Genomic DNA, 26339 nt, shown 5'->3' with positions numbered 1-26339 from the left:
CTCTATTCCCTTGTATTTTGGAGGTAAGTTTTACGTCTCCTCAATGGGCGGATGAATTAACTATGAATATATTTTCAGAGTAAGAAAATTACTCCGTTTGTACCTAACAGAGGGATTCCCGTTGCTAAAATAAGTGTGAAAATGACAAACCAAGAATCATTATGAATTCTTTAAAAATAAAAGTGCTGTCGAAATATTAATTCCGAATGCCTAGATGTGCAATAACTTTTCTCTAAACACACATTGAAGAAAATACAGAGATGCTATCCGACTGTCAAAAGAAATCAATTAGCCAATTAAACTGGTGCAGAGAATAGAATTTGAACAAAGCTTGAAACTATAAACAATGGCCTATTGATGTCCTTGATTATGTGGTGGAGGCCCTGGCGGCAGTGGCGGAGGCATTCCAGATTGATGACCAAAGTTTGACTGCATGTGCATTCCAGGTGGTGTGTTTGGATTTCCAGATTGCTGTTAAGGCAAAAACAGAAAGAAAAACAAGGGTCATTGAACTGAAGAAATTAACTCAACAGCCCAAAACAGCAAATTTTTCAAGTTCAAGAAATCAGAACAAAGGTATTTCATATTCTTTAGTCAGTTAAACATACGAGGACGAGAAAGTAAATTACCTCACTGATCTATCACTAAGAAGATCTAAAAACATTTTTTAAAAAAGGAAAAAAGAAGAAGAGATAATTTATCCAAGCTGGGAACTTGTAAAGGTACACTTCCATTGGGTCCAATATTTCACATGCACCGTAGGTAAAATTCCTTCACAAAAATATCTCTTAACAAAATCAGAGAACAGGAAAGACACAAACTAATAAAAAAAAACAACTGGATTGAAGAACAATATAGGAAGATCAGGTTCAGTATGGGCAATCTCAGGAATTGAGTTTTGGCAGGAAGAGAAAAAGCTTGTAGAGAAGTGCTCATTAACTGCCTGTCTCCCATGTAAATACAATCTATGGGTTAGAAGCCTTTCCACTTTACAGGGTAATTTGAGAAGGCAAATTATTTTTTTTTGATGACAAATTTGAGAAGGCAAATTATTTTTATTCTAATAATCGAAAAATCTCCGAGGGCCAGTAGGCACACGATTTGTAGATAGAAGGATAATGGACCCATCCTTCTACCCTTCTCCACTTAAATATCAAGCTTTTGCGGGAAGGTTTCAACGCATACCTCCAACCCCCTACCTGTCACATATTTCACTCTTACCACTAGACCAAAGCACTGCGCAGAGTTCGAAGACATTTTACTCACTAAAATAACCTCCCCCCCTCCACCTAAGAAAATAACACACTGCCTACACCCCCAATACCTCCCAACAGCCAAGGCCACCCCCTGGAGAAAGAAGAAACAAATCAAAACTACATCTACCATATAAATTTAATTGAGAAAATGTCGCAGAAAAGTAGGGACATTCGGCATTCATGCACACAAAACGACCTCAAAAAGAACTTCTTTTGATAAGGTAATATTATGAATAGTACCAAGGAGGTACTGAAAATATACAAAAATGCTGGAAGAAGCACAATTAAATCAGTAGTTCATAGCCACATACTATCCAAAAAGTCAAAAAGACACAGCTAATTCATCTATCCAACTATTCTCACACAAGTATACAAATGACCTTGAAAAGAATATTCAGTTAATCACTTAAATATGTGCATATAAACTCCCAAGCTTTACCCTCATTTATAACTAGCCCAGTGATGGCCAAAATTTGAATAACTCCTAGCACCTTCTAAAGAAAATACATTTAACTTTTCCAGCAATCAGTAAAAACTACTAGAAGACCAAAATAATTATGAAGACAATGTCGTCTTCCCCAAATTCAATCAGACCCCATTCTTATTTTGCCCCTAACATAAGCTCACATGTATAGATACCTAACTTCTCCTTTCGGCAAAGAACATTTAGTATCACCCATGCAGATCCTACCACTTTTGATATACCGGACCGAAAATTGTTGACTTACTCTCACTAGAGTTCCCTGTCTTCACACTCTTTGACCACATTTAATCCTTTTGTAGAACTGGATTCAACACATTTTCACACATTCTGCAGTTCTCTGGCATAAGTTGAAGTTGCAGTGTAGAATTCTTGTTCCAAGAATAGCTTAAGAAAATACTGACAACAATTGGACAAAAAATTATTTTTGGATAAGTTGCTCAGAACAAGTTTTAGACTGTAACTTTCTCTTTTCAATCCAGCTAAAACTACCCCAACTTAATGCAACAATGAATAGGAAACCTATGTAACAAATAATAGCTAATTATTAACTGACAGGTTAGATACATGTAACTGAAAATAAGAATCCAAATAAAAAGGGGATCCCTAACAGAATGAATAAGCTGCCAAAAGATTGTTACCCATGCACTCTCAGGTCTCTTAAAGTATTTACATGCCATTCACCTGATAAGGATTAAGTCCAGGCATGAGCGGCATCTGCCCAGCTTGTGGCCTGTTGAAGCCTCGTACTGGTGGAAACATCTGATTGCCTCCTGAATTTTGAGGGCCTTGCATGTTTGGCAATCCATTTGGCATTCCACCAGGGGGAACATTGCCCTGCGGTCCAGATCCAGGAGGCATGCCAACAAAATGACCTTGAGGCATTGGAGGGCCCATCTGATTCATGTTACCTTGTATCCCCTGAAAAGAAGAAGACAGTCAATCGGTGATGCTGAAATAACCTCTTGATCCTCTCAATATATTTCCTTCAAAGCAAATGTACTTTGTATCAATCAACCAACTATGCCACAATGCAAAAGTAATTGTCACTGCTACCAACTCCGCTCTATTCAAGAAGAGGCGAAGACCCTAGTGAAATTAGATCCATGCATGCTGCATCACTTGCATACTGTTTAACAATGTGAGCCGTCTCGTATAAAATCTTAAGTTGTTAGAGACATGACACATCCTAAATGTGTTTTATGCCAGACATTTCCCTCTCGCGTGCAAACCTGCTTTTTCCCCTTGAGACAAGCACATGAACATATTTTGTTGGTGGACGGCAACAAGACTTGAACTGAGGATCCTCTGCCTTCTCGAATACCATTTGGCTACAAATCTCATCTTGATACAAATGCATGGCTAACTCAAATTATTTTATGGCCTTAACCTAGAATATCAGTTACTTAAAAGCAGGAATCTTTCAAAAAGGTCATATCTGTTTTATAACAGTAAAAATTCATAAAATCAAAGTTTTATAAACACTGCACAAATTGAATCTGGAACAACTACAGAAAAGATGAAGTTCTTTCACTCAAGGGGGGAGTTCAAATGAAGAATCAGAATTCAGCATAAGCAAGCATAAACACAGAGATACACATCAGTATGAATACGTTTAACAAAAAATGAATTTACACCACTAATTTATTTCCATTTGTTTAGCAAGAGAATTATACTTAGAGATGCACCAAGAAGGTGACAATCAAGATAAGTCACGACACATCTACAGGAAGAAAAGAAAGATACGCACAATAGACAGAGACAGCTGCAGAAATATGATACTTACCATCGGAGGCATTCCTTGGATGGGTCCAGATCCTGGCATTGAAGATTGAAGGCCAGGCATGTTTACTGGTTGTAGTTGATGTGGTGGCCGAGGTAGATGAGGATGTGGCATTAGAGGCATATGTGGAGGCTGTAGCTGTGGCAAATTCGGTGGTTGCAAAGGAAGAGAAGTCATTTGTTGAGGTAGTGACTGCTGCTGCTGAGCTTGCTGCATGTTTTGTTGATATGCTTGCTGCTGATTACTTCCAAGAAGCGATGGATGTGGACCAGGAGGAAGAGGAGGAGCTCCTAAAGGCATTGAAGTCTTCTGTTCTCCTTGAGAAGATGAATCAAGTGATGGGATAGACAGTGGCATTGCAGCTCCAACTCCAGGTATTGTACCCTCAGTTCGTAACATACCAGAGGCAAATGCTCCAGGAGTTGATGGGGGCTCAGGACCTGGAAAATTACCAGGCATGCGACCAAGAACATTGTGTTGATCACCCAAACCTGAAATCAACCAAAATACCTGTGCTGAGGCTATTTAAGCACTATAGTTTGGTAGTTCAATGTGATAGTCTAACTAAGACTATTAGGTGCCAATGGAAAAGAAAAACGATAATCTTTCAAGAAATTTCTTTAAAACCAAGCTGATTTTTGCCCTGGTCTACAAAGCCCACGGCCCCCTCATCTAAATATATGTACAATAAACTTGTATACAATCTGAAGTACACTAAAACAATAGAAAAAAAAATATAAAAATAACAACTGCATGGACAGGAATTAGTTAACACCTTGCTGTCCTAAATTGAATTTATCACGAGCGGAGTCCCCAGGCCTATTTCTGCACCAGAACTTTGTTGTCTGATCATTGCTGCCACTGCACCAGCAAAAAGACTGATTAGTTATACCTGCTTAGGTTACTCCAGTTATACGCTTTATGTTGATGGAAATTTTATTCCTGTTGGCAGAATAGTACCTAGTGGAGAAGGTTTAAGGATATCCGCAGTACTAGAGAGGACAAGAAACGAAATAACAAGCAAGAAAAGCTAAAACCAGCCACTGGAAGGCAATGACATACAATTTACAGTACAAAACACACAATTCCTCGCACACACACACACACGAAGATAGAGAGGGAGGGAAAATTTTTTAATCCAGCCTGTGGAGGCTGTGCAGGATTTGAATCCACATAAACACAAGGAGGCCTAAAATGCAAGTAAGCACACCCATAAAGTCACCTGCCCAAGAAAAGTTCAAATGAAATGACGAAATCTATACATAGATAGATGGAGGATTGTCCCAGCTCGCAAGTTGCATCTGGTGGACAATCTGGAAAGAGAGGAACTCAAAATGTTTTGAGGACAGTCGCCATTCAATACAGAAGATCAAAAGTAATTGCATTAGACTTTTTTTGTTTTTGGTGTAACGGATTTACATAGAAGATATTGTTTCAATCATAGAAATCCTTGAATTTTGCAAGGTCAGCTGACAGTATTCTTCCTTTGTAAATATGGTTTCAGTACAACCAATGTAAAATAAAATGGAGGAACTCATGTAGGAGAATTCCTTTAATAATGAAGTATATCAGCAACAGATGCTATATGAATAGTTCATGATGCACTTTCATATCGAAGTTCAGCATCAATTCCATACTAGAAAAATGGTGTCCAACACAAACCATAATTTCACCTTTTCAAGGTAATAGATAATGTTCATATATTCATAATTTGTGATGCACAAGACAATAATTCCATTCTCTAATGACAAATGGCCTCGCCCATTTCATTACGGCATTATCTTCTTGATCACCGGCTATTGATAGAAAAACTGTAGGTGACAATATCAAGGGAATTGATAGAAAACAGTCGCACCAAAAAATAAAGAGGTAAATTTTTATTGTTCTCTGGGACCAGGGCTGAGGCAGGGTCACGTGGAGGGGGGTGGCAGCGCAATGATTCCTTTGGGATGAATGACCCTTTATCATATGAAATACTTTATCCAAAAAGGTTGACTACTTTTGATGAGCCACTATACATATCTTACTACCTTTTTTAACATCTACCGACAACTACTTTCAGCATAAGTATTAAGTACCTCAAATGTTTCACAACATAATAAAGCTATCACTAATTGTATTTGTATATATGCTTGATAAGTTCTGTACAAGGGAGTTAGAGCCAACATACATGAAAAAAGAAGCTACTAAGTGAGGGCCATAGTTGAGCACACAACAAAGCTATAGACACAACCATCTACCCTAAGATTTAAATCTGCAACGGACTTCTTATGGAAACATGAATTTACTGGATGAAGAAAAGTTGAGAGCCCACACAAAAGAAACCTTCACATTCAAGAAAGAATTAGTACAGCAGAAGCTGTAATCCCCACGACCATCGACTGATAGACTTCTTAGAGTGGATAAAAGGCAAACCGAGAAGGACAATCTAAATCCATAGCCATCGTGTGGAAAGAATAAACTTATAAGATTACAATTAACTTTTGGAAGGACAATTGACATGTGGTAAGCAATATGGAAATGGCCTTTCCAGATAGATATCTTCAACTAGTTCTTCATCAGCAAAGGTCTATAGCAGAAATGAGGACACTTCAAGGATGGAGCATCATTTTCATGAGACAAATCAATGATTGGGAATTGCAAAGAGTGGCTGATTTCTTTAGTACAATTGAGCAGTTTGGGCTACAGACAGGTGGAGATGTATTATGGTAGAAAGGAAACTATTCTAGGCAAATGCAGCCTACAAAATGATGAATCACTCCAACCAACAGATAACCAATTGGACATGGAAACACATCCTGGAAGACTAAAGTCCATCACAAAGTAGTCTGTTTTGTGTGGCTACTAGTTAAAGAAGCAGCCCTTACACTGGTTAATCTGTTGAGAAGAGGGATTCCATTGTGTTCAAGATGTTTTTTGCGTAAAGAAACAGCAGACAGTTAACCATTTCTTCCTACATTGTAAGTTCACAGCACAATAATGGAGAATTATCTTAAACTTACAAAAGGCATATCCTGAATTATTCCTGAAAAGGTTACAGAAGCTCTAAAAAGTTGGGAGGAAACAGGCTTACAGGCAAAGGATGCGAGTAGATGGAGAATTGTCCGTGCCTGCATTTGGTGGACTATTTGGAAGGAGAGAAATTCCAGATGCTTTGAGAATATATAGAATGGTGTGCAAAAGATCAAGTTGAACTCCATCTTACTTTTGTGTTTTTGGTTTAATCAGATTTACTAAAATAATAATGTTTCTATCATTGATGTTTTAGATTCATTATAGATAGAGGACAGAAAAATTTGAGCGCTCTAATGTAAATATGGTTTCAGTACTACCTAAGTACTGTTTTGATTCTTTTGATATATAATATACACACACACAGAGTTACCAGTTTCAAAAAAAATAAAATGAAAAGAGCAAAATCAAACAGAATTTGAAGAACTTATTCTATAAGAAAATTGGAAAAGGAGTACTTCGGGAATGCCTTGTGTTCTTACTGGGGCATAGAATTGCAGGATGAATACTAAACAAGCTTTTGAAATCAGCTTCAGCTTATATTGTCATGGTAAAGCAGCAAATTCAGCACCATATAGATCCAAGCAACAAAAAAATGAACAACCTCAAAAGAATATCCAGCAACAACCAAGATGAATCGACCAGATTATTCAAATACGGGACAAGGCACAGAAGAAAAGCACACCAGTTTTTTGTTTTATTTTTGTCAGGAAAAAAAAAATTCTAACAATTGCAACTTTAGAAAATTGTTTTCTGCAACTGGAAACCAGTACTAGTGTAATAAATGGCACATAACTACAGAGCTGCAGTTCAAGAAAATGCAGTATAACCTGCAAAGGAGATAGCCAATGGGGTGCCACGCAAGATCCCAAACACCAGTTTCATGTGCATTTGTAATTTCTACTTGAGGTGCTTCATGCCTGTGGGGAGAGCATCAAAAAGATGAGAGAAAAAAATATTAGAACTTACCCAATTCATTGATGATAGGGGGATTTGATTTGATTAAAAGTTTCATTTTTGGGTTCATTTTGTAAGTGAAATCATATTCTGGACCATCTCATCACATGTTTGGATGACAGACTAAGTAGTCCAGAGGGCTCTTTTACTCCCCACAATCACAGAAACTGTAGGATTATACTGCACTAGTCAATACTGGGTAGAAAGAAATTTTTTATTTGAACCGAAAGGAAAAAAAATGTTTTTATTCAATAAACTAGGGCAAATAATGCATATGACAAAAAAAATCAAGTCTCCCTCTTACAGGAAAAGCAAATAAAAAAGGAATTTGAGTGGAAGGAGATGATTTTTCCCAGAACTATCCTGAACTCATCGCATCGAATTGACACCTTCCTAGGAGAAAAGGATAATTGCTCAATAACCATAGTACCAGATTCACATACAACAACCATGTATCCCCACTGTTTTGGTTTTATTAAGTTGAGAATGCTTGATGAAGTAAAGATACATGCTAAGAGGAGCATTAGAAGTGGAAACAAAGTTCCCTGTCTTATCTCCAACTTCTGGTTGCCAAGAACAGTTGAAATATTTCACAAAGATTCGAAATAAGTAAGATCATAAAATTGATTCAAGTTAGTTTAAGTACATTTTTCTCTTTTTTAGAGAAGGGCAAGTACATATTTTTAACTTTTACTCACTCTTAACCTAGACTCTTTTTTTTTTTTTTTTATGACAAGGGAAACTCGCAGCTGCTACCCTTTGGGTGCGCACAGGGTAAAACCCCCGCTCCTATGCAATAGCTCGCAAACCACATAGGAGAGGTAACCCGCACTAGGCAAGCCCGGTGCGACGAGCTCGACCCAGAAGGCAAACCCCTTGCTTTCGCTGGCAAGGGGTTTCGAACTTGAGACCTCCAACATGGAAGTCCCAAGCCCAAACCACTAGGCCACCCCGAAGTTTCTTGATAAGTCTAAGCTACTAGCTATGACATTCATCCTGAATTGTCCTTTGTCAATCATCCCAACTGGAATCCAGCCAAAGAAGTGGCAGGAGTAACACACTTCAATTTTATTAAATGGTGGCAAAAGAATATAAATAAAAGGGTAATGTTATGACAGAACAATTAGCAACACTTCCTCAATCGATAGCTAGGTATCCTGTCTATTTCATCGGATAAGACTTGTTATTCCTATGGCTAACAGTTGAAAAAAATAAGAAACATCAAGATTAACGTCCTAAACAAGGTCATATAATGGTATTTTGAAAGTGCAGGATATGAAAGTAGCACCAATGATTTATAGTTGATAGTGAAAGAAGTTTCAAGGAACTTACCCCACAAGCCAATGAAATATTGAACCATCAAAGCTTCCACTGACGAAATATTCTTCATGAAATGGATGCCAGGCCAGTGCTGTCACAGTTACATGAATATAAACAGTTAATTAGCCATTATCACAGACAAATGAAAGTTAAACATGGAAGCATGGTGGAGGAACAAGACAATAAGTGGAAAAAAAGGGTGTTTATTATCTGAATAAACAAAATAAAGAAGCATTAAAATTATTGCTGCAACACAGATAGTAGAAAAGGCTAAAAGTGATTAACTTTGAATTTCATTATTATTAACAATTCAGCCACTACCTCCATTTGTATTATCCACTTTTTCATCAACATGTCTGAAATTTCTTTTTCTTATAGTACCTTGGAGAAATTTGCTGAATAATACTAGCATACGAAATGCAAATTTTCATCCAAGCTCATTTTTCTTTATCAAGTCATCCAAACCCATTACCTGGCTATTACACGACATGCTAGTGTTGTGTGCATTGCATAAGATATATATACACACATACAGAAGAAGGTAATTATTACATGTCACATCCTTCTGATGCCCTCGGAATGACTCAACCTCCTTCATAGCACGTATGTCATAAAGCTGAAATGAAACAGCACGTTAAGAGGACATAAGACAAGCAATTGAACACAAATGTTTTACTTGACACAATAATCATCAAAACTATTTGCAGGCATTCCTTCATTAGTATGTTGATTAAAATTCATATGTATATAGGCTTTGTTCTTCATTTCTAACTAAATAAAAAAATGAATGCTGCAACCAGAAACAGAGAAGTGGCAAGAAGAAATGCACTTGCAGTAAAGAAGCAGTTGCAACTTAAAACCAAGCTAAAATTGCAATCTTGTTGCTACCAACCCCCTAATAAGAAATTTAGCGAGGCATCTCAAACCCCACAGCTACAAGTTTAACGAACCTGACTGAACCCCTAACAAAACTAGAACACAAAACTAGAACATGTTCCCCTAAAGCTTCATAAAGCTCAAAAGTACAACTCAACAGAAATGAAAATACACATTTCAACTGAACAACTTCAAGTTTATCCTTCTCTGTTTTTCTATTCACCCATATTCTAAATACTTATTGACATCATCTTTGTGCATCATTAATGAAAGCTTTTCATTTGTCAAGGGTAAAAAAAGATAGAATAAATCTAGTTTTTGTCAATTCTATTAAAAAATGACATCTTTCCTCAGATAACAACAATCACATATCATATAGTCAAATTAATAAATAGTTATAATATTACTATCATTATTATTTTATTGTATTTCAAACTTGATGGACATATTCCACCTCCAACCATGTCATACAAACAGCAACACGACAGAACAAGTAGTTGTACACTTTTGTCAATTGCCATGCAATTTCAAATTAATGAATTTGTGAAACAAACATCAGATCATTTGGTCATTAACAACAAATTTACACCACACAATCATTACAAGCAAAATCAGAAAAAGGATTTGTGGGTTTTAGGAGAAGTATGACATGGAACAGCCACCTTGATAATTTGATCCTTGGAAGCAGTAAGGACCCAGTTACCGTTTTGATTCCACTTTACACAGAGAACGGTATTCTTATGTCCGTGACTGCAAACCGCAAACAGCATCCATGTTATTGCTAAAAAAATTGTAACTTAACTGGTAAAATCCTAAGTTTATAGAAGTAATAACATTGCAGAATTAGAGAGCAGTTTTTGACTGACAATGACGAAAGCTCCTTTCCTGACTTGGCATCCCAAAGTTTAACAAGATTATCTTTTCCACCTGCAGGCGGGACAAAAGCAAGGTGTCAAAGAGTGAATCTAAAAACCCGGAACATTTCCACCATAAAAAAAAACTAAGCGAAACATTTCTAAGAAAAGAAGAGAAGAAAAAAGCATATACCTGAGACTAATAGAGACTTTGTAGGGTGCCAATCAACACTCTTCACATCCCAACCATGGCCTGCCTGAGTTCAAGTGACATAAGAAACTATTCTAAGGTCACCTCATGCTCAAGTTAACTAGTACATTAATAAGTGTTGATAGCAAATTGAAGAGCTATTGCCAGTGAAATTTTTTAACCAATTTTCCATTTCATAGTAAACCGCTGCTGAAACATGCCTAAACATGTCATAACAACTATCATAGCAGCAAGAAGTAATGGAAGGCAGAGTGTCAACTGACACATAGGAGCCTGCATATTATTTAGAAAAAACAACAAAATAGCCCTAACATAGATCACAGATATGCAGCCAAACCATCACTAATTTCACTTGAATCAACAAGCTACTTATAGTAAACAGCTTGAGGAACATTACCAGATAATGAGCGCTCTTCTTGGCACCTTGCGAAGTCCCATATTTTAATGGTAGTGTCGTCAGAGCAGGAGCAGAATTTTAAATCTGTACTACAGAAGCTGTTCAAATTCAAGCATAAGACTCAGTAACCAACTAACATTTTTTTTCCTGAGAACGGGAACCAACTGACATTTAGATCGTGCATACCCTAAAAATATATTTAATGATGCAAATGTGCTGATAGCGAAAACCAAACAGATAAAACAATCCAAGAAATACATAATAATTCTCAAAACCAAGTCACATCATTTAGAATAATTACCTCAATTCTCGTATTGATTCTTTATGTGCATTCTTATGGGCTTTGACATTATTCATATTGTTTTGCCAATACCTGTTACATGATATAGATGCAAATTCACAAAAGAGAAAGAAAAACACAATATAGAGAAGGAGAGTGTGAACTGCAGATTGTTCCTAAATTTTATTTACTTTAGTGTTCCCCCATCATCACCAGTGACCATCCAGTTATCATTGTGGCTCCATACCATTGACCTGACTGCTTGATCATGAGCCTGCACATGAAATACATTACATTGTCCATCTAATTTGCTTGTCGCATACTAAGATCTGAAATTACAACCCCAGTTTCATACCTGAAGTATCATTTCAAAGTTAAATGATTGCCCATTCCATAGTGTGAATTCACCACTTTGAGATCCAGTAACAAGGCGCCGCCCACTAGGAGTCCACTTCACGTAATCCAAGAGAGCAGGTTTGAATAAGAGAACAGAAATATAAAGATATGATACACAAAGGATGTGACACAACCAAAAGAGAGACCCAGAAAATTTTTAGCTCTACGTCTTGTGGCATAACACAAGCAGGATCCCCTTTACTTCTTTCATCAGTAATTAGAATGACAATGACATAAAAGAGACCCAAGAGGGTATAAGATTTTAAACTACAATATCTGACAGGATGACTCCTTCCATGTCACCTTTTATTATTTTATTTCCAAAGAATAGCTAGTAAGAAAAAACTGAATACAAAGAGCTCTACTAGGAAAAACTAGTACTTATCAGAGAAAAACAAAAACGTCCGAAGAGAGTTTGATAGCAAATAAAATCATGTTTCAAGGTTCCAGATTCATACATTCATTCAAGGCCTTGCAACTGTGTGAATATTTTAGACACTCAGATGTGTTGCATTTAAATGCTCCGAAGAACATACTATAATTGACAATTGTACTACTAAATATTACTTCCCCCATTCCATTTTTGTCAGAACTGCTAAGGTTGTATTCTTCAGCATTAAGGTTGTATCCTCCATTCCATTTTATTTTTGTGATTAGTGGAAAGAACTAATCCCTCCATTTCCTTTTTATGTGATGTTTGATGGAACACTTAGTTTAATAAGTTAATTTGACTTATAAATTATATTAGCTATGGAGGAACAGCATATTACAGTAGTCTGGAAAAGCTAGTTTGGCAGAGATATTTACCTCGAAATTTGAACTTAAAATTTTAACAACTTTGAACTCTTCACGGTAGTGACAGTTGCATAGAAATTGAATAGTCTCAACCATTTTGGGAAATCGTGAAAAGGAGAAAGTGCCACATAAACAGGGATGGGGGAGTATTAAATAGATGCAAACTCAAGGGCACATGTACAAAGATGCATGTGTGCTTCTGGACACAGTAATTCAATTGAGTATGAACACAAAACCAAAGATATACACAACTAAAGCACAAACGTAAAGATAGAAACCAAGAAGAATTCTTCAACTCACCGCAAGACAATTGATTGAACAACGGTTTTTATTTAGAGATGTATGAACAAATTTAGCAGCAAAACTTGTGGATGGATTATCCAAATAGGCAACTGCTGGCAATATCTGCACCCATGAACAATCACAAAAATCCTGATCACATGTTGACTTTAAAGGAATAAGATCAGTAGAAGATACAATCTTGTTTTTTTTTCATTTCTTTTAAAAAAATATTGTCTGGGACTCTGGGCCAGCTTACACACACTATGTAGAATCATTAGCATTTAGTTTGCTGGCTTCAGGCCAATATATTTTAATAGTATGTTTAGTTGTGGCTTCAATTTTAAACATGTTAGTTTGGTACTTCTTTGGAAACCTATGTTACAAAATTCACAATTAATTCGTCCATTAGGTGGTTCTAGAATGTTCTTAGAGTCTATAACTAGCTTACTGCTTACATGCAGGTAAAACTGAACTATTATCACCTTCTGGGACTACAGATATTTTAGGTCAACTATCCTCATCCTCAAGATTGCTGAATGTCTATCGGAAACAACCACCCTACCTTCACGAAGCAGGAGTACACTTCACTTTATTGTTTGAACATCTATGTTAGCGAGTACAGAATAAGGGTTAGAAGAGTTTCAACATAAGAAGCTTGAAACCTACAGGACTTCAGCCAATGTTTTATCTCTTGCTACTTCAATGGCGGTTCACGGTAGCTTCGCAAGTTCTATTTTGTACAAACCAAGAACTGAAGGAAATATATATATATATTCCCTTTACATTTCTCACCCAGGATATGCTTTCTTACCAGTAATGAAAGATTAAAAAAATATGATCATTAAAACAAATTGAATTTTGCAGAATCAAAGACCAATACATAGGTGGAGTAAACTGACATCAACTGCTGCTGCTGGGCTAGGTTGTAACACTGTCCTATCCCTTGAATCGCGCTGCCACATGCGGATCTGCAGAAAAGCGATGATTCTTAACTTTGGACCAAAATAACCTTAAAAGTTTAAGAATTATGAGTACCATTGCCAAGTTGACAAGCCCACCAAAAAAAGAAACATTGAAGTTACTAATGGACAAAACAATCAAGATGACTTTGGTTTCTTGGTCTCATTTTTGTTCCCTTTTTTTTTAGATGAAAAAAGGTTATAGAACTTCTATTCCTCTTTTTATTTTTGCTCACACTTTTTTTTCTATCCCGTTACCTAGAGTTATGGCAACCAAAGAGTGTAGTCATGTATACATATACCGGAACATCAATACAGCTCATATGGGTGCTAGCTACTGCAAACCAAAAGCACTTATTTGGTTCTTGTGGAACTGGAATTAGGAAGAGGTTGGACTCCTTCAAAAAATATGTGGGATTGAGCAAGATCGCCTTATGGAAAGATAATTAGAGCTCTAGCAATATTCCTGGAGTGTATGGTTAGTGCTAGACAAATTAACCACTATACAAGCTATACTTACTGCTACTTTACAGCTAGTACTAATGAACCAGTGTACAGGCTATATTTACTGTGACTTGAGACTAGTCTTTCTACTAGAACAATTACAAGAGCAATGTCTGGTAAGTATAGTCCTACATATCGTTCTGCAAACTTTACAGTTGCCTGAGTTCCATAGAACTAAACATAGAGGCACTCTAGTACCTTATAATCACTGTTATACCATCAATGTTATATGGGATGACAGCTGTGCCTTTAAGGCCCAACATATCCACAATGAGTATCACATAAATACCGATGCTAAGATAGATGTGCGGTCATACAAGATGATCATTGTTTAATAGAAAGTGCAATATAGGATGAAATATAAGGAAGTTGTATGAGATTGCTTGACATGTACTATGTAAATCTCAAAGTGCCTCATCCCGAAGGTGCAACACCTAAGATAATTGAAGGAGTTAAAATAGGATGAAGTAGACCTAAAACCCACAATCTCTTGGAATCAACAAGGATTTAACTAAGAACATAACACAATGAAAGCAAATGATCAAATAGTCAAGCAAGTAGATAAGATTAAGGCTTGGTCAAAGTAGTTACACGTGCATTAAATGTGTGTTTGCATTTAGTCTTTTTAATATGGTAAAGACTTGTATGTCAGCATAGAGATAAATGGGAGATTTAAAGCAGTCAATAACAAGATTACAGCTCAGTATGTCCTCACAGTTACATTAAAGGACATAATAGACTATTTTTCTGGTCTGATAAATAACTTGCAAATGAGTGCAGGGATAAGTGTGAGATTCAAAGAACCTCTATTTTGTTTAAAACCCTAACTAGCGTTAAAATACAAAATGTTTATTATCGAAATGATATGTACCAAATAGAAAGGAATGGATACAGAGGATTCTTTTTTTAATTAAGGAGATACTTCTTTTAAGGATGATAACTAAATTGGAATTGAATAAAGTTGATTGACTTATATATATGATTAAAGGGGGATTGAGCTTGAGATTAGAAGCCAAAATTTAACTGTCAATTCTAATGGATGGCTGAGTTGTGTTAGAGGATCATTTAAGAGAGTCTAGACCCAAGCTTCTCTCATGTGTAACAATAGTAGGGAAAAAAGGGTATCAAGAACTAATGTTCTGGTGCGTACAAAAAGAATCAAAAAAGAAAAAGAAAACAAATGATGTTCATGGACAATGGAACAATGACATCCAAACTATCCATAGGAGGTTTTTATCTTTGATTATACCAAACTCTGTAAAAGGATTTCCATAATGTTGGTGAAAATGTTGTGTCATGCAGATGAATAAACACTTACAACTATTCCTTAATGTTTATTTCCCACATTGATTGCTAACTATACACACATTTCAAGGCAGGGATAGGTTAGTATTGAATAAAAGCAATTTTGCTAGTCTTTCCTAATGGTGACGGGACAACAGCTTGTGGTTGTAACCCCCTTTAAAAGAAAGAAAAGAGGAAAATGAACCCACACTTGACGTAAATTTTCTTAGTGATGCAGGATAACAGCTACTGGTTCTAGCCCCTTGCTGATCTATATAGTAGTAACATATAGAAGAACATTTACCGCAACACATTGCATAACTAGGTCTCTGGGTAATTGCCAACATTCAACAGTTATTACCTGCATATATCTTACAACTGTACTAGTGTAGTCAACTGCTCTTCTCTGGCCAATTTTTCTCATTCTCTTTGCAGCAAAACTGTCAGCATGAGCTGCAAATATAAGGAAAAGAATAAAACTTTGGCAGACATCGTAATTAGGTCTTGTAAATACTTATCAAAATAAAAATTAGGTGAAGTGAATTATGTGTCGTCGAAGCAAATGGAAGTCTCTAAGGAAAAGGGTAACGTTCATCCTCTCTTCAACTTTATGGACCTAAACCTACCCAAGCAACAAGAATAGGTAGGCTCTATGAGAATTTGACAATCTGAGACAGTCATAGCCTCATTATCAGTCAATTTGTGGGTAAGAGGCAATCTATTCTCGACGCCATATCTGATAACAAGAAATAAAGAAGTGATGAGGAATCAACCTTCTTTTTGCTTCAACATTCTGTCTTTCATCTTCTTCTTTTTTTGTGGTAAAGAACATTCTGTCTTTCATCTTGCTTCCTCTTATAAAATGAAATGAAAATGATAAATGGTAATAAGAGTTCAACATGAATATCTGTGAGTTGAAAATCTTCTTTCTTCTCCAACTAAATAGAACCTACATGAAATAACGACTAAAGAGGTCCTTCCCAAAGAAAACAAAATAGTATGTTCAAATGACACCTCTCCAGACCGGTAGTTTCTACTAATATTCACTCTCCCATTTTCCCATTAAAATTACAGTCAATTTCCAACTTTCAGTATCTAGCCATATTTTTTTCAGATTAATGAATTACACAGCAGCAGTTTGATAACTAAAATCAAAGAAATAAAAGAGAAGAAGTAGAAGAAGAAAAGTTGTAGCTAGGTATTTTTTCCTACAATAAAACAATTTGATAACAACTAGATTCTTGATTTTCACAACCAGCTGCACGCTCTGCTGAAAAGCATATCAATCAATGATGAGAAGTAAAAGAGTAAATGAAACATTAGTAAGTAACACACCGTCATAAGAAGGATGAGGAGGAGGTCCAGGTGGCTGAGCATTAAGAGTAGTGGAGGATGCAGATGGCTGCCGCATCATGGGAGGTGGACCTGGCAGAGGTTGTGGACCCCTTGGAAACTCTCCAAAATGTGGAGGGTGTTGTTGCTGGTGCTGTTGCTGGTGTTGTTGCTGGTGTTGTTGCTGGGGTTGTTGCTGGTGCTGTTGCTGGTGCTGTTGCTGGTGTTGTTGCTGGGGTTGTTGCTGGTGTTGTTGCTGGAATTGTTGCTGTGGCAGCGGCGGGTGCTGGTGCTGGTGCTGATGAGGATCACCACTCGCCATCATAGTTGCAGATCCAAGATTTCAAATTTATGGATTCAAAACTCAGAGTTCTAGGACAATGGACTCGAGTTAATATACAATAATAATCGGACCAAGTATCTGATATAGATATTCAATACATATTTGAAGATGTTAACAACCACCTAAACACAAACATGTAAATCTTTCAAAAATAATCAATAATTACATTCATGGGCACACGTGCAAACACAATAACCTTTGATTTTCTTCAAACACCAACTGACTCAAATCTCAATATGCAAAATACCTAACAAGAGAGCTTGCATTCCATATCTAATTGAGGGAGCTCCAAGAATTAAGAAAGCACCCAAAAAAATCATTTCAACAACACACATACTGTACTGTAATGCAATCTAAAATATAACTCTGGATAATATTAATGAGAAGACACGGATTTCCAATATAAATTTCTAATTTTTAATATGAACTTCCCATAAAGAAACTGAGAACCACTTAAAGAAAATCCTGAAAGAAACCCTGGAATCAATCATATCGCATAACAATGAGCAAACTGAAATTTGAATTAAAAAGCTATGCCGACCTAAATTCTTAGAATATAGTGCTACACAAATATAAGAGATAAACAGGAAAAAAAATAGCTGGTGTACCAGTTACAGAAACGTGAAGAAACCAGCAACACAGCACTCGGAACTCCGGTAAGAAGGGCCTTCAGCTAGTGCTACGATGGATGGCGGCAAGAAGTAAAAAGGGTTTAGGGTTTTTAAACCAGGAGTTAAAAAAAGAAGGAAATGGAGAGAGGTATATAGTGAAAAAGGGAAGAAACGGAGGAACTCACTAGGCAAAATCTTCGCCGGAGAGATCAACGGCGAGGTGAGCGCGATGTATTCGCCGGAGAGAGCAACGGGGGTGTAGTAGCAGTGGATAGGTTTGGTAATTTAGTGTGGGCTTATTTTGGAGTCCATTTTTCGTGTAAATGGAGATTTGGACAATGGAAAATGAAGTGAAATCCTCAAGGCCCAATGCCGAAAATTACAGAGGAAAATCTAAAAATTATTTGCGTAAAAAAATGGAAAAATCACATCACATAAATAATTAAGACTTTATATTACTATTAAATACAAAAAAAAAATTATTTATCAAATATAATATTATTATACAAATTATAATAGACTTGAGTTTAATAACATACTCATGATTTTTGGGCTAATTTTATGAAAAAGAAAATGTGATTTGGGAAATAATTATTTATGTGTTAGTTTCAAATATATACGGTAAAGTAATTAGAGCATGTTACTTAAAAAAAAGTAACTTTTAAGTCAAAAATAGATAGTCAAACTTAAATGACTTTTAAATCAAAAAATAAAAAGTAAGAAAAGACCTACTTTTGGTTTTTAACTTATTTTAAGTCATTTTAAACTTATTTTAAGCTATTTTTTATCTTGTCATACACTTCCTAAGTTATTTTAAGTCATTATTTAAGTTATTTTTATATTTGTCAAATACTTTCATAAGTCAAAAATTGACTTAAAAGTAGGTTTGACAAACTTTTAAGTCAATCCAAACATCTTCTAGATTTACAACGAATATATTCATGTTTTATTTATATAAAAAAATAGCCAAAAATCATAGAAAGTATATATTGACTATACAATATAAGTATACCGATACAGTATAGTTTACTTATACATGGTTATACACTAACTATATATTATGATAAACTCAAAAAATTAAATATCGTTTAGCTCTATATAAATCATACACTAACTATACATAAAGTATAAACTCACTATTCAATTCCAATCTACTCTAAAACTCATATAAGCAATCACAAACTCTCCCTCTTTTGTCCCAAATCACCGAATTTTTTCTACCATTGTGATCCACCAGCATTGAGAATTCCGCCGCCACGAACTGACATTATTGTGTTGTAGTAAATTCGTGAGCTTAATTCATGTGGCAACTTACTTCATCCATAGTCCCTTGTCAATCATTCTAACTTTAAATAAATTGGACAATCGTGCAAGAAATTAATTGTTCATTAAAATGGACCCTTCAGACACCAAAGATCAGTCAATCACTGTTGCTACAAATCACAATTGCTACAACTTTATGCTTTTGTATTAGAAATAAGCGCGGGATAGTCCACGACCTTCCAAACTACCCCGCGCTTATTTCTAATAATCTCCTGCTAGCACTCGATCACTCAAACTCTACCAACAAGCTTGTTTTTCAAACAAGAAAATTTATCCAATAATAGGTGTGCATTAACTTCTCTTAGTCTTCTTTTCAGCCGGGTGAGGTATAATCCTCTCATAAATGGTAGGAATTATAGTTCACAACTCAAAATCATCAATAAGCAAAAAGGAAATCAAAACCAAAAGCTTTAGTATACTTTTCTAAACTGATGAGTGGTAGATTTGCACTCATTTAAGGTTCATTTAGCTCAATAATTAGTGTCCTCAATGCCTAACTTTACCCTATTCTAATAGAATTTTGATGATTTGTAGTTATGAAGGCAATTGGACAAGGCAAGGACTGATGTTTTAAAGAATGACCAAAAATACAAAAAGAAGTGCAAAGTGAACATGAAGGGTGGATCGTCAACTGAGCACGACCTTACCCAAATCGACAGTGCATAACACTTGTGTCTATCAAATAAGGTCGGCGAACACCAATAGAGAAGGCGATGCGCCGAGTGAGATTGACGGTCCTGATGCACATCACCTAAAGCGACAGTGTGCAGTGCAAAGATTGAATGCTCGAAAGGTGAACCAATGTGGTATTCGGTGATTCACCAAACATAAAAAGATGACTCAATCGAGTTCGTCAACTAAGGTTCAAACGCCTGAGGCCTAAAGCATCACAAGGCGAGCTGAGGAGCAAAGGACGATGATAATGCATCTCAATCAAGCAAACAACGGAATTCATATAATTACTTCGACTATCACAAATATATGGGTTCAATAAGAGACTCAAACACTCAAAAATGACCGAATCAATAAGTACAAGTCTTAGTTGAGGTGTCTAAGCAAAATATGTAGATAAGTTTAATTGACCGTTGATGACTTGGACCTTTAAACTAATTACATTATCACTCATCACCTAGTAGTTTCCTATCAGATTTTCTCCCCTTTCTCTCGCTCTCTCTCCATAACTTTCTCTTGCTTGCATCTCTCATCCCTCTGTTCTTCTATTTCCTCTTTCTCTCGCTCTCTCCCCCCACTTTTCTAGCCCTAGTTTTGTACTATTCTCGGAGAGAAGAAGAGAAAACAAGTAAAAATAAGTGAAACAATGCAGGACTATGAACACAATGAAGAATATATAGACAATAATGTCTCTCCTATTTTCAGTGATTTCGAGTCTTTTTTTTTTCTTATTAGATGACTTGAAAGTATTTTTATTGGTTTTGACCGTATAACTGTTATGTAATTGATAGATAGTCAATAAAGCGCCACTTGTTAAGACACAATTACACTAAATACATGTATTTATGCATATGTATATACATATATATATATATATGTTTATAGATATTTGTACATGAATAATTATATTTTCTACTCCATCTTCGTCTCGTTTTATTGTAAGTATGTATCTATGCACATGTACACTGGATACATCACAAATTTAATACCAGATAGATGTATTTATGGACACATACATTATTGATACACTAAATACATCAGTGCCCTCTCAAAATCAATCTGTAAACTATGCACATATACACAGAATATAACAATGCATTTTTTATACCAGATACATAAATTTGATACTGAATACATCAGTGCATATTTGATATTGAATATACAGATACATGAAATAGTGAAATACAGATAAAGAGAAGTAGAGAGACGAAATACATTTACTATATAGTAGATACAATGTATCTAGAGGCAAATATAACGATATATATATATATATACAACTTAGACAAGATATGTATCATTGAAATTATCGATGCATTGACTAATTAACATATATATATATATATATATATATTAAGCTTCATACATTCCAATATTCTTGGATTGAGATGTGAGTTAGAATAAAGTTTTAAAAAATAAGAATAAACAGTGTGAACCGATTAAAAAACATAAAAATGTAGTCTGAGTGAGAATAAATAGATTTTTTTTTAAAATATTATATTATCAACTTAGTGAAACGATTAAGAAACATAAAAGCCTAGTCTACAGGCATAAATGCAAAATAAGGTAAATCAATTCTACCTTTTTAGTCATACAATACAAAAGCATAAATTGTATTTTATTTATGGAAAAGGCATAAATTCACCCTTGAACTTATCTCGAAAAGTCAGTTGCACGCTTAAACTATCATGACGACCTATTACACATCTTTAGGATTTAAAAATGAATTTTTTTTACCCCCTAAAACTGATGTGGCAAATAATAAAAGAAAAAAAAAGTGTGTTTGACAGTAAATAAAGTAAAAAAATATCACCCCCATCCTCCACCCCCCCCCCCCCCCCACCCAATGCCTCTTCTTCTTCTTCACAAGCAACCATCTTCTTCTTCTTCTTTACTTTTTTTTCATCATTTTTTCATACCCAGTTTCCATCCACCCCACTATACCTCCAGCAAAATCCTCACCCCCCATCATATCCTATTTTAATGCTTATTCGATTTCACCATTTTCATTATGTTTGATTTTTCTCTCCGGCTTTTTTGGTGATTGATAAAATTGATGATTAAGTTTAAAAAATAAAATATAATGATGGATTTATTGGCGTGGGGTGACAAAGAAGCGAGAATTAAAGGTGGTGGAGAAGAAAAAATCGATATTGACAATGGTGGTAGTGATATTTGGTGGTGGGTTTGTACCTTTTGATGGTGATGATGTAATTTTGGTGATGAGTTTGTTTATGGGTGTCAAATTTTGTTGTGGATCTTTCTAATTTTTTTGGGGATAATGGTGATAGTATGATTTCGATGGTGGATTTGATTGTAGGTGGTGGAATTTATGGTGACTATTTTGATTTTTATGGTGAAATATATAGATTTGGTAGAAATATGGCGGCAATGGTAGTGGTTACATGGTGGTCTGCATTGAAGAATAAACAATTGAATGATATGGAGAATTTTAGTCAAAATTTGACATGACATCTGATGTGGCGCAAGTGTGATACACCTCCCATTGTGAGAGTGGTGCTACACGTCTTAGGGGGTAAAAAATTCACGATTTAGTAGCAGAGGTGTGTAATAGGTCACTATATTAGTTTAAAGCCAACTCTTCATGTTCCTCATTCTTAACCGCCTTTTCAACTTCGATAGGGGAACTATTTTGATGGATGTGGGGATACGAGCTTGGAATTTTAATTGCCTCTTCAAGGGTATAACCATGATCATGAGGAACTTTGGACGAAGGATCATTGTTGGTTGTGGAATGATATTAGTCGGCGCAGTCGGCATAAAAAGTGGATTACTCATCATAGGGGTACTCAAAGGGCGCACCATAGAAGTTCCAGCAACGTTGGATGTGTTAGCATAGGGGCCGAATTCAGGTGGATAAATGGGATCATTTGTCGACACTTGGATAGAGGGTGGCATGTTTGTATTTAGATAGTCGTGTATTGAAGAAGACGGAGCTTGTCCACTCTTCCAAGCTTCGTACATATCTGTCATTTGTTGTCTTAATACCCTTACCTCTTCTATTGATGCTGTTGCTTATGAAGTCATCTGGTTTCGGACCTCATCATGGTCAGACTCGTTCCTGTCTTTATGGGCCATTTTCTTCTTCCATTTCAACCTTGTATTGTAGGGATGTGTTGTCAGCTTAACCACAAACCAATCACCTTTAAGTTAATATGTATTTCTCTCTCTCTCTCTCTCTGAATGAAGTAGCAAACATATTAGTGTTAAGGAATCGTGCATATTGCATCCACATATATACTTCTAATATGGAAAACCTTATGTTTCATCCCAGCTTATCTAGGTGTTTTCTCCTATTTAGTTATTCTTGTTAAAAATGTTTGATCGAACCCATTGGGTTGCCTACGTATCATGTTAGTGCATGAATCAGATTTTTGCGTAGTTCGAGAATATACATTAACCCTTTTTTTTATAGTTGTTATAGTTATATAAATATAGATATTACTATTTATATATATTTATTCATTTATACTAATGAAAAAATGAAATAAACATAACTTAACATATCATTTCAATGTTTGGAACATAAGTAGGAAAACGATCAGAAAACCGTTAAACAAAAGTCAATATCTTAAACAGACATGACCTAAACAAAGCGTAGAAAAGTAGGATGAAATAAAGCAGGACTTAAACTAAAGAAAACGACACTAAGGAAACAAATGTTTGTATCAACCCTCATATCCCAAAGACATAAATGTCATGCTTGCATCCCCATCTGCTTGAGATGGTGGTCTTACACGACCTCCTACACTCTGATATATATCTTGCACTGAATTCATAAGGTACTCAGCGAATTCAGGTACTTCAGCCAGAAATTGTTCATGGTTTATCTCTTGATAGTCTAAACCCATTTGGGCAGTGCGATCAGCCAAACGACGGACTTTTGATCGAAGTGAATTGCAAGTCTGATTCCATCCTCGTATCTGTTGATCACGGGAGGCCACCATTTCTCTAGCACGTCTTTCTTAAGTTGAGACTGACTCTATTTCCTCTCGAAGTCTTCCCCTTTCACGGATCCACTGAGCTCTCTCTTGATCAAAATTTGTCTGACTTTTCTGATCACATGTCCTTAATTGTTGTTGTCGAGATACCGCAAGTTCCGCAACTTGTGTTCCCCTAATTGTTGCCAGATCAACTTGTCCTCGGAGTAAGGTTTCTCTCTGAATTGCCTTGGCTCTTTCCTCTTTGAACTCTGCTTGTTGTAGAGTCAAAGCGGCTCTAGCGAGCTCTAAATTTGCTCTTAACTCTTGATTTTCAGCAAGGTAATCACGCATAGCCAACTCGATTTTTATTTTCATCTCAGCCTCATGGTCTATTGGTTCTTTCACAGATCTCTCCGGCCTAACTTGTAATCGATGTTGTTGCTCAAGCCAATTAAAGTATTCCGGGTAAGTTTCTCCTGTGTGTCGTTCTTTAACCATCGTTCCAATTCCCATGACTAAACAACCATCCCAAATTTTTTGGGCCAATCCTTCAGGAAGGGGAACCTCTGGTCTAACTTCGGACACAAAATCTTTCATATCCTCTGTGATAGGTAGAATTTGACGTCTGCCTAACTGACGAAAAACCCGCAGCAGTACGTATGGTTGCACACCCCTAATACCCATCAACAATAAAAAAGGGCGAATAGATGACATGTGTATGACTTCTACCCAAGGGAACCAAGGATAATTCCAAGTGATCTTATCTTCCGTTAGCGAGCGAAAATGTTCAACCCATGCATTGACCCCTTCCGGACACCTGTATTTCTCCACCCTTTTGGCATGACTTGTAATGTAATCGCTTCTATCCTGAATGAACCTTGCCACCGTAGGAGGTCGGTAAAGATGTTCTACTATCCATAGTTGAAGCAATATGTTGCATCCCTTGAAGAAACGTTTCCCTTTCTGGCAGACAGTCAGAGCACGGTAGATATCAGCCAAAATCATGGGGACGATGGTATAATTCTTTTTATCATGTTAATAAGACAATGTAATTAATTGAATTTAATATTTCGTGGGCAAGTGATAAGTTACACGTAGAAAAGTCTGGTCACTTTAACATTTTACTATTTTTTTTAGACTGTTTTAATATAATCATAGGTATTTATTAGGCTCTATTATACATTATATGAGTAATAATAATTAAATTTCATCTCAATTAAGAATGTGGTTCCACATCTTTTTGAGATACTTAAGAAACTCAAGGATGCGGTTACGCACCTTGATCAAATTATTTTAATAATTAATTTTGTTAATTCAAACCAAGAGGTGTAAATTGAGATTATTAGGTGTTATGAGTCCAATTGCAAAATAATTTCTAGTAAATGCATCTATAAAATCAAGGTTTAAATAATAATCTTCATTAAATCTTCTATTAGGAGTGACTATTACGAATTTTAATTTCAAGTGCTTGTAGATAGATCAAAGACATGTTGGACGACATACTTTTAATATGACTATGATTAATACCCTGAGTCAATATAGGGGTTATATATATGGTTTAATAAATAATTTTTATGTACAAATGGAAAAGAGAAGGGAAAAAAAATCTCGAAATTGATTTTTCTTAAAATTATTGAAAATTCCAACATAATATTGGTAGGCACACCTATATATTAAAGTCTGCTTTTATTTTGAGAAATAAATAGCTATATGTGTGTGTGTGTATATATATATATATATATCATTTCAATTTGACCCTTTTTTTACTATAAAAAAAATAATCATAATATATATGGATATTAAAGAATTTATTTTAGAGGGAACCTAAAGCCGGTCAACAATCGAGGTCTTCCACATAATTTTTTACAAATAACACATAAAATGCACATGTTGGTCAAGAAGAGGGTCTCCTATCCTAAACGGATCCAACCCCTGTGTCGAGTCCCACTAAGTCAAATACAAATTATACAAATAAGTGGAGCCTACTAGGAATACGCTGGTAAATGTTTCAATTTTACTAGGTTCGATCCTGAAGGAGATAGGTATCTAGACTGGCTTACTCAAGTGGACAACTCGAGCCAGGGAGGGGCAACTTATCGGTAGCAGCGCTATTCCGACTTCATTGCTGGTCCAACCCTACCTAACATGTGTGACTAAAATCCTTCACTGGGTGCCTAGACACTCCAGCTTTATCTCAAAAGAAGATGGGATGCATAACTGCATTTCCTACTATCCTATTTTTTAGAGACTCAGATGATGCGCGAAAAGACACTTATTTACAATTCAACAATATCAAAGCGATAAATGAGCAGCAAGTAGCACATTAGGTCATCAAAACAATAATGGGATGTAGTATAGCAAGGACCCTCATGAATAATGGGACGTAGTATATAGCAAGGACCCTCCTGAATAATGGGACGTAGTATATAGCAAGGACTCTCCTGAACAATGGGACGTAGTATAGCAA

At 35.9% G+C, this 26339-nt stretch overlaps 1 protein-coding gene across 1 annotated transcript; it reads right to left on the bottom strand.

Annotated features, from left to right (window-relative positions):
• Nucleotides 1-136: 136 nt before the first annotated feature.
• On the bottom strand, nt 137-18242 carry LOC125841273 (flowering time control protein FY). The gene is made up of 20 exons (XM_049520368.1): nt 18119-18242; nt 17931-18001; nt 16983-17351; nt 16009-16100; nt 13800-13868; nt 12919-13023; nt 11783-11878; nt 11619-11701; nt 11449-11520; nt 11148-11245; nt 10733-10792; nt 10552-10612; nt 10348-10435; nt 9362-9425; nt 8822-8900; nt 7363-7452; nt 4296-4381; nt 3524-4011; nt 2422-2658; nt 137-471 (listed from the first exon to the last, which is right to left on the bottom strand). The coding sequence occupies exons 3-20, from the start codon at nt 17302-17304 to the stop codon at nt 352-354; spliced, it is 2310 nt and encodes a 769-aa protein (XP_049376325.1). The 5' UTR covers nt 17305-17351; nt 17931-18001; nt 18119-18242; the 3' UTR covers nt 137-351.
• Nucleotides 18243-26339: the final 8097 nt, after the last annotated feature.

This window comes from Solanum stenotomum, chromosome 10 (genome assembly GCF_019186545.1).
Source record: "Solanum stenotomum isolate F172 chromosome 10, ASM1918654v1, whole genome shotgun sequence".
NCBI lineage: Eukaryota > Viridiplantae > Streptophyta > Magnoliopsida > Solanales > Solanaceae > Solanum > Solanum stenotomum.
Note: the sequence above shows the minus strand (reverse complement) of the source record. Positions and strands in the feature narration are given on the sequence as shown.

Coding starts and splice junctions, on each gene's coding strand:
- LOC125841273 (XM_049520368.1), bottom strand. CDS start 17,304: ATGATGGCGAGTGGTGATCCTCATCAGCACCAGCACCAGCACCCGCCG. Junction 11,702..11,782: donor ACTTTGAAATGATACTTCAG/GTATGAAACTGG, acceptor TTTCATGTGCAG/GCTCATGATCAAGCAGTCAG. Junction 9,426..10,347: donor CCAAGGATCAAATTATCAAG/GTGGCTGTTCCA, acceptor GTTTCATTTCAG/CTTTATGACATACGTGCTAT.